The following is a 9,453-nucleotide window of genomic DNA, read 5'->3' as shown; positions in this document are numbered from 1 at the left end:
AGAATCACTCTGGGTCACAACTTTCAGTGCCCATAGCTGATAAGGATTCTCTTAATTTCCTTGTGCATATGTAACTAGATGATTTTCACTGGGTTGTCAAGTGGAAGCAAGTGAGACACTTTGAAGACTCCAGGATGAATGTAAAGTAGACAATTAACCTGCTTCAACTGCTACAGGTAACAAAATTTTGTGTTGTTAAACCTGTTATACCTCCATTCAGGCTCTTCCATCTCAGTGTTTTACGCATTTTAGTTTAAGAGAGAATGAGGATGGATTCTACTTGGCTATTTGGCCAGATTTATCCATATTAGTGAAAACATCAGATAATGCAGCTAATTTACTGTGGTTATTAAGTACCAATAAACTTCATGACAGAATGTACTGATGGTCTTGTTAGTGCAAGTTCCTACAATAATTACAGCAGAGCTGCCTGTCAGGGACAGAAATAGGTTTTATGCAATGAACACGTGATCTGAATGTCAGACTCAGCAACAGCTAACTATAGTAAAACACAAACAGTACAGAAGACACTGACAGCCCCTGTCAATACCAGTGGCCATAACCGTAGGCGGAAGCTTTTGTCTTAATAGAATCTTAAAGTGTTAATTATATCAAAATTCACTGACATGCAGTTGTCAACATAAGGGGAAATTAACTGTAGAGACCAAAACTGTTTCTGTACCATTATATAAACATGTTCATAGCTGCTGTAAGGTTGGTCATTTTAACACGAGGGTCTACGGCAGGGGTCGGCAACCCTGGTCCTACAGAGCCACTATCCTGCATGTTTTAGATGTTTCCTTCTTCCAACACACCTGATGGTCATTACCGGGCTTCTGCAGAGCGTGATGATAGGCTTATCATTTGAATCAGGTGTGTTGGAAGAGGGATACATCTAAAACATGCAGGATAGTGGCTCTGTAGGACCAGGGTTGCCGACCCCTGGTCTACAGGAATTGAATCCCTCTGGGAGCCAGCCCCCAGTCGACATTCTCTTTACTGCAGGTTTTGGCTCTTAAGCATTTGCTTCACTTTTCAGGGTGCTCCTTGTCCTGTACATATCATGTAGGCTTTACTGAAGCACATGTGGGTGGCTGTTGCATATTGTGTTCTTTCTATATTTACTTATGGTCTTGTTGACAAATCGTAAGTTTCTATCACATGTTGTCTGAACCTCTACTCCTGTCACTGTGTTACACTACATGTGTGAATCAAGCTTTGTAAATAACCCACAAAGCTGTAGCAAATCCACCGGAGCAGCATCACGTGGCAACTACAGAGTTCCATTCTGTAAAACACCTTTTGCTCAGACATCACCCTTTGCCAAAAGAATAAAACTTTGGAACTCAGTGTCTGATCACTTGAATTCTGCCACTTGAACAATGCCATGTTCAAGAGAACCATTAAATCCTGATTTATTCAGAGACAAACCAGTGTTCTTCTAATTTCAATTGCAAAGGTGAAATACCTAACAGAGGTGCATATTTTACTTGATAAGGTTCACACATGCTGTCTATTGTTGGCATATTTATTTGAAATGAATTTATTTATTTTTATCGAGCACATCACTTTGCGTAATATGTAAGTCCATTCTGGCAGGTGATTGAGCTGTTATGCAGACCTGTCAGTCAAATGTCAATCAATGGCAGAAAACAAAGTCTTGCATTTGCCCTGATTAACAGAGGAACATTTTAAGGATAGATGCACTTATTGGAGTGTCCAAATAAAAGCAATGAGTATGTGGAAAAAAATATTGACTTATTTTTGAGGTTATTAGACAAAATCATGCCAAGTCTCAGGGGTCCAGGGGTTTTTGAGTCACCTCTTTCGGCAATCAGCAGTATCATATCTTAAAGATACTTCCATATTGACTTTTTTGGTCCACAATGGATGACACCTACTATAAAATAGAAGATTCTGTAGAAACACACAATGTTGATTCAATAAACAGTGACATCTATATGAACAACTCATTTTAAGATCATGAAAATCCATGGAAAATCCAGAGAAGTGAGTTAATGCAGTACCTGTCTTCTCTGTGTGGTTGAGTACTATAATTACAAAAATTCCCTAAATTCCACCATGAATGATCACTGGATCTTTAATCATCCTTATGTGCATGAGGTAATTGTGGACAAAAAAAAAAAAAAAAAAAAAAAAAAAAAAAAATGAGCAGAGGTTTTTTGTGGATGTGCGGTGATTTTTATGTAACCTTAAAGTGACTAAATGTAGTCATAGTGCAGCAAAATGAACCCTGTAATTGTTTTCCAATTATATCTGATGTTTTATCTGATGTTTTCAATAAATCTCACCGCTGCACTTGTGTACATTTAAGGTTAAGCTCACTGGAACTACTTTATAAACAGCTGATAGTGTAATTTACAGAAATGCATCATATTCTATCAGATCATCATATATTTGTAGCTCAACTGTCCTGTAAGAACCATGTATCTCTAATGGGTTGCCCTTCATGACCTCAGAAAAGAGGTCCTGTTTTCAGCTTTGTGTCAAAGCATGTGCAATGAATACGAGAAGGTTTAAAGAGTTTATTAAGCTTAAGAGAAAGGAGACCTTTCTTCCTATTAAGGAAACACTTCATCCTTCAGTTCACAATACTGAAGCTGAAATTAATCTTTCACAAAGTAATTGTTGACACTAACAAGCCTGAGAGGTTTCCTTATAGACCTCAGATGGGCAAGCACCGCCACCTGGTGGTTTTAAATGAAGTCTTCTGATCATCCTTTTGCTCCTCATCCAACAGTTTGTTTTAGATGATTTTTTTTTTTTATATATATATTTCAGTTTGATTAATACATGCAGATCAGTGTAAGCCACACAAAGGACACATAATTACAATACATTATGGTAGTGTAACATTACAAAACAAAACAGAAAATGTAAGAATTGGAAAACACCAAAATGGCTGAAATTTTAAAAAATAATTTCAAATCAAACACAAGAGCAGTTCATATCAAGATGACGTATAGGCACATGCGGGTTTGTATTTTTTTTTTTCCTTTTTCTAGCAAAAGCTGGAAAAGACAGTCTTCAGGCTTCAAAGCTCCAAATCTCCATTTCTAAACAGCACTTCGGGTTCTTGTGAACGTAAATAATTTACAGCATTTACTCACATTAAAACAGCATCATCACTGGTTCCCACACTATCAGTTTTCATTCACAAAAAAAGGAAATATTTGCACAGGAAAAAAAATGGAGCAAATCTGTTTAGGAAGGCCTCACACAGCAAACGTTAGATGTGCAGATTGTGATTATCATGTGCATATGAAATGCTCTCTCAAAAAACTGCTGTTTTCTTTGAACTGGTTTTACACAGTGACACATTCTCTGACCACCAGAAGCATGAGTATAAGCATGGTGGAGAGTGTGACCACGCTCTGCTTCACACATGCATTTGCAATGGCACGACAAAGATGCAGCATCCCAAGATCTTTGGATGGAGACATACGCAGGTGCTTACGTTGTATTACCACTGAGACAGGCAGCCAAGATCTTACAGTCATTAGCAAACATCATCCACACTTTTCTGCCAACTGCCATCCCGTCGTGTGGTGAACCGCTCATAGTTTCTTTGGCTATTTTCATCTCCAAAGAGCCTGGCCTTTTCTTCATCTTTCGTCACACACGTTTCCAGGTTCAGAGTCTCCGCTGCCAGTGATTCCAACAGGCTGCCCATCTTTAGATGAAGCGGCGACCTCCTTTGATGCCCTCCTTTTGGAGTCACGAGTGGTCTGCTGTGAACACATGTTAAAGATGTTGAATGTCATGTCATTTAAATGTCATCAAGTGGACAAAGATGGCCACCTGAGACCTGAAGCATTTCCCAGAAAGTGGACAAATAAATAAATAAAACCTCAACATTGTACAGCCGCCACTGACAATGTTATTTCTTAGGTAAGAGAATTAGATTTTCACGTTTCTTAAATTGAATTTTGTAAAGGACAAAAACATCTATAACTTAATCATGAAAAACGGATCCCACTACTGAATCCAAAGCAGAGGTTAAATGATTTTTAAAGCCTTGTATAACAATAGTTTGGATTAATTGGCAAATATCAACGCTAAAAAAATTTGACAGTGGGTCTAGACGATCTCATGATCAATCTTTTTGTCATGATCATGATTGTCATGGTGAAGAAATGTCCTTCTTATGTCCCTTCAAACACTGCGGGACAGGTGACTAAATCTCTAATTTTATGTCACCTAAATTATTGTGCATCTGTATGGTCCTCTGCATCTAAAGGTCAACTGAAGAAATTGCAAATAGCTTACAACAGAGCTGCCAGGTTAGTCTTACATTGTCCTGTAAGAAAAAGCACAGTTAGTACGCACCGGCGTCAACTCTCATGGTTAACTGTAGAGAATAGGCTTGTGTTCAGCACAGTTAAATTTTTCAGTAACACTATCTTTTCTACTCAACCTGTTTTCCTTTACAAACAAATTGTCAGATGCAGTCAAGTTCACTCTCATTTTACTAGGTCAGCTGATTATGACTAGATTAGGTTGTCACATCCAAAATCAAATCCTTTAAAGAGAACAGTTATTTATTGTGCCATCAATCACTGGAATATTTGCCCCTGAACATATGTAAATTAAATGGTAAATCATCTTTCTAGTATCACCTGAGAAGGGACTACTTAAATTTCTGAGCAAGTACTGTATGGAGGGGAGTGTATGTTATTTTTTTTTGATGGATGCAACTCATGAATGTAAAAACTAATGTTGTATTTTACTGATTATGTTTTATGTTTTTAATAATGTTTATAATGGTTATTGCTTTTAGATCTGCATTGTTAATAATGTGAATTGTGATTGTCATGTATATCATGTATTGTTATGTTCTGTGTTTTGTATTGTCCTTCTGTGTGGACCCCAGGAAGGTTAGTATGTCACCTTGGTGGCAGCTAATGGGGATCCTTTTAAACATTAAACATCCTTTTAAACATTAAACATCTACTTTTCAGAGGAATTGTATAGATTATATCATTAAACAAATAAATAACAAAACTTCCCTACTCAGCTGACAACAATATGGTATTTCACAGAGTATTGCACTAACCTCTGGCCTTGTAGCATTAATGTTGCTAAGCTAGTGACATTATTTCAGCAGTACTTTTGCTGAAGTGTTTGAGGTACATTCAAGTCCTTTATTTTTCAGAGTTTGTGAAATGTTTCGTTTTGATGCTGCTGAAGAAATGACTGACAAAATGCCGACTTCAGAAAGTGAAACAAGACACATGCACGTGTTATAAATATATGAAATCAACACCTATGTCTGCACAAACCTCTGTTCATTCTTTTGTGCAATTATTAATCAAAATATTACATTTGGAGGAAAAGTTTTTGTTTAATACATAATAATTCATACATAAACATTCATGATTCAAGTGGTCAACATGTGTCTTAAGGGCGCAGCAGCATGGCTAAAAAGATACATACATTCATTTATGTCACTTTTTATTCATTAATCTGAAACCACAAAATAGTAGTTCACTGTCATATATGGCAAAGAAAAGAGGTACATCATACTATTTTCCAGTTATTCAAATTAAGGCTTAATTCATCTGTTTAACCTTAGTCTTCTCCTCCTAAAAACAATGAAAAATGCCTCCATTGCAAAATCAGTATTTCCTCTAAGGGCCTGAACTGAAACTCAAAATGTAGCCTGTTTGTTTCTTGGAGTGAATGTGTTTCTGTGTTTCCTACCTAATAGTGGTGCTTTTATTTAAAATTATTTTTAATTTGTTACAAATATAGCACACTAACACCATTGAAACTTACACTTTTTATACAATTTTAGGAAGGAAACTGTTTTAGAACCATGATTTTTTTAGTTCAGGTTTGGAAAAACTGATTCAATTAAAATATATGCAGATAAACTGATCATTTTACATATGTGGGTAAATGTGTGCGTATGTTGGCTATTGATCCATATTTAGTTTAAACTGTCTGCTTCTACTATAACCTCACACAGAACACAAAACAGATTAATATTACCCGTAAGAACTGTGCATATTTGCTGTCCAGCTCTTATCTGTAAACAGTGTGTTTGCTTTTCCATGTTCAGCCATATGTCTGTTTGTATTTTGTCATAAATCTGTTCTCTGCTGTTTTTATTAATGCAGAGCTACTGATAATGTGAAGCAAATAGATTATGTGTTCTGGTGAAAATAATAAAAGCTGAAAAGGATTTTGCAGGGAACAAGGGAGGAGGGTAATTGTCACCACAGTCATATCCTGTACATACAATATGCAAATTGTTTAAATACAATCAGAATGAAACTGACAAAACACACCTTCCTTCTGCACCTCTCTCCTCTCACTCCCAAGAAGAAGACTAAATATAAAGATGGATGAACCACTGAGGAACAATGAAGTTTCTACATCAACTCACAGAATCTAAATAGCGACTGATAGCAGCTGTCAATCACATATTCAACCCCACCTACTTAACTGAAAACGCCTATGAACGGCCAAAATCTTGCATCAACAGGTAGATTTTTCTACAGCACGAAAGAGTTCAGAGAATCAGACTTTGTTTGACCCTCAAATTAATATCTGTAATGCCATGTTTTGCAACACTTTACCTAGTAATATTGAAAAATCTGATATTACAGAAACAAGTCACACATGCTATGTCGTAGACCAGGGTCAGTGCTCCAACAGAGCCTCTGTTCCACAGTTACAGCCCTCTGAAGATGACTGAGTGTAATATCTTTAACAAGTCTTGTATAATGTATAAAGTATATGAACTCAATGGTAGAGTGTGTGGATCTGTCCCAGTTAACTTTAACTTTCCTTCATACACACACACAGGACTAGAAAAAAGCATCTTGTGAAAGGGGGTAAACCATGAATTCATATGTATAAGATTCATAGCCCACATAGCGGACTTTAGGTATGGAATGAGACTGATAAATTAATACAAATTTTTACCATCTGTGTCTATTTTAATAAAGGACTTTAGGCAACCAGTTATTGTTCAAATATGTTCAATTTTAGATACCCAAAGGAGGTCCTTTTTTTTTTTTTTTCTTGAAATCTATTTTAAATGTCAAGTTACTTCTACTTACTGTTATTTGTGTGATACATTCTGCAATTTAGCAGAGGAACAAAAAGATTTTCAAAAAAACCTTTCACTAATAACTTCTTTTTTTTTTTTTTTTTTTACTTTAAGCCATTTCACCTCCCCATTCAACTTTAATTTTTCATTTTAACAAGATTTCTGCTTTAAGCCTCTTCACCAGTGGTTCAGCTGTGTTCCAGCAAAACTTAAGCCATTAGCAATCACACACAATCTCTTCAAAGATTGCAGTTAATCCAGTTTCACTTGTTATATGTTTCTGTCATATCTTATTTACTTATGTAGTGGTTTAACTGATGAATTAAAATGTCTCTAGATTATTTAGTCATTTGAGTGTTTAGTTCAGGTTCAAGAGTAGGTTTTGTATTTAGTTTAAGAAAATCCTTTTACTTACTTAAAGGATTTCAGCTGGCCCAAGTTGCCTATTACTACTTTTTGAACTTAGCTGTGTAACCTCATATTTCACTTTGGACAACTTTCAAGCTCTATATAGCTTCTCATGATATCCCATTTCACAAATCTCCTTTAAAAATTTTTTAATCATTGACTTTGAAACTTACAAAATGCTGAAAGCCATAAACGATCATGTGCTGCAGCTTGGAAGGTTTGAATCAACCTAATATTTGTTAGAACCACCATGAGTCTGAATAATTTGGCAGATTTTGTCTTTAGTTTCTGACTCAGCAGAGTCTCGGCCTATATGGTCAATGTTTCTAAGAACAGAAGGTGTTCTTCCAGCTGTCAGCCAGACCTGCAGATGTTACCTTCAGTGACACCCACCTCACTGAAGGAGCGTCTGGGTCTCCTCTGGTGGTTGGAGCCGGTGCTGCCGAGGGCCTGCTTCCCACACTGGGTGCCCGTGTTCACCATCCTCTTCTCCTTCAGGCTGGCATCGAGAGGTTTACCTGAACAAAGACAGGACAGCTGTTACAAGGTTTTATTATCACTTGACACACACAGATCCTGTCTCACTTTAAGGTAATGACACAAGCCACTGTGTAAGACAGTTGACAGCAGTTGTGTGTCTGCTTTTTTCATTTAATCTTCAATGTGAAACCAGATTTCACCATTTACCAAAAGAGACAAGGAATGTGGATGCCCCCTCATTTCCCCATTTGGACGCACAGGTGATACCATCCACACAGGAGGCTCTTACTGTTAGGTACTGTCAGTGGGGTGTCCACGTCGGTGTTGGTCAGCCACGTCGATTCCGTTTCCCTGGTCCAGCTTTCATGGTACCTTGGCTCGATGATGGCGTCCGCCCGACTCCCCCCACAACCCATCGGGAAAAGCATCCACGACGGCAGGTGTTAGGCCAGCGGCAGCGGCGTGGGGCTGACACGGGACGGAAACAGCACGGTTGGTGTGGCGTCAGATCGGCCGCAGCATCCTATCAGTCACTGCATCACCTGCAGCCGTGTTTCCCATCCCATCGTCCGTCGGAGCGGCTGCTGCTGTGAGCTGCTCCACAGACAGCAGGAACCCACGGAGAGGTCTGCGTCATCACGAGGGAGGAGGCAGTTAAAGCTGCATCCACAGCCACTGCCATCATCACTATCATCATCGTCGTCACCATCATCATCATCATCATCATCATCATCATCATCATGAGCAGCGCAATGGCAGTACTGGGCAATATGATAAAAATGTTCACATCAGTCCAACACCCGGTAAGGTAATAATTATCAGAAGTAGTGGAAAACTTCTGTTTCTATTTTCCATCTATTTTCCTGATGTAATATTTTTTTCATGGGGGAATATTTTGGTCTCTTCATTAGTCCTACCTGTTGAACTATAAGATATGTTTTTACACTCAGCTGATCACTCAGGTTGGTTAGGTGCTGTGGGCCCTTTCAAGGTTTAGATCTTTAGATGTAAACACGTAGGAGACAAGAGTATGATCTCTTTGAATGGAGCCTGTGGTGGGACTGCAACTCAGTTCCTTGAATAAAGAACTCTTTCCTGGGTTCATAATGATCAGACAACCCGACAGCTTCATCTGCTGGTGGGACACACATATTACATGCAAATGTCATCAATGCAACTGTCACTGAAGAGTAGATATTGACTCTTAACACAGTTGTTTACTGTACAGATTCACTGACCACATGGCCTTTTTCCACTGAAACACAGTCCGATGCTCTCTATCAAACTGATGGTTGTTTCAGAGATGGGAAGTACTTACTGCATCAGTTAGGGTTAAAGAACTTGTTGCATTTGAAACATATTAATCACTACAGTAAATATCCTGAGGAAGGATTTTATGTTTGTTAAAGAGATCCTCTTTTTTGTCCGAGCTACTGGTGTGTATACACCAGTAAGATTAGAAAAATATCTATAGCTACATTGAT

At 37.9% G+C, this 9,453-nt stretch overlaps 1 protein-coding gene across 2 annotated transcripts; it reads right to left on the bottom strand.

Annotated features, from left to right (window-relative positions):
- Positions 1–2,532: 2,532 nt before the first annotated feature.
- On the bottom strand, positions 2,533–8,673 carry LOC115427868 (brain and acute leukemia cytoplasmic protein). Of its 2 annotated transcripts, none has more exons than XM_030146584.1 (3): positions 8,259–8,673; positions 7,883–8,007; positions 2,533–3,749 (listed from the first exon to the last, which is right to left on the bottom strand). In XM_030146584.1, exons 1-3 carry the CDS (start codon positions 8,395–8,397, stop codon positions 3,627–3,629), a joined length of 387 nt encoding a protein of 128 aa, XP_030002444.1. In that variant the 5' UTR covers positions 8,398–8,673; the 3' UTR covers positions 2,533–3,626. The 2 variants fall into 2 exon arrangements, with proteins under 2 accessions (XP_030002444.1, XP_030002443.1); XM_030146583.1 differs by having other exon boundaries at positions 2,533–3,752; positions 8,259–8,668.
- Between the last annotated feature and the right edge of the window lie 780 nt (positions 8,674–9,453).

This window comes from Sphaeramia orbicularis, chromosome 11, assembly GCF_902148855.1.
Source record: "Sphaeramia orbicularis chromosome 11, fSphaOr1.1, whole genome shotgun sequence".
NCBI classification, from domain to species: Eukaryota; Metazoa; Chordata; class Actinopteri; order Kurtiformes; family Apogonidae; genus Sphaeramia; species Sphaeramia orbicularis.
Note: the sequence above shows the minus strand (reverse complement) of the source record. Positions and strands in the feature narration are given on the sequence as shown.

Bases quoted from the DNA above. Each gene is read 5' to 3' on its own strand.
- LOC115427868 (XM_030146583.1), bottom strand. From the start codon at position 8,397: ATGCTTTTCCCGATGGGTTGTGGGGGGAGTCGGGCGGACGCCATCATC. The intron at 8,008-8,258 runs GTAAGAGCCTCC...GTCTTTGTTCAG, and splicing joins CCCACTGACAGTACCTAACA to GTAAACCTCTCGATGCCAGC. The intron at 3,753-7,882 runs GTGGGTGTCACT...ATGTGTTCACAG, and splicing joins CCAGACGCTCCTTCAGTGAG to CAGACCACTCGTGACTCCAA.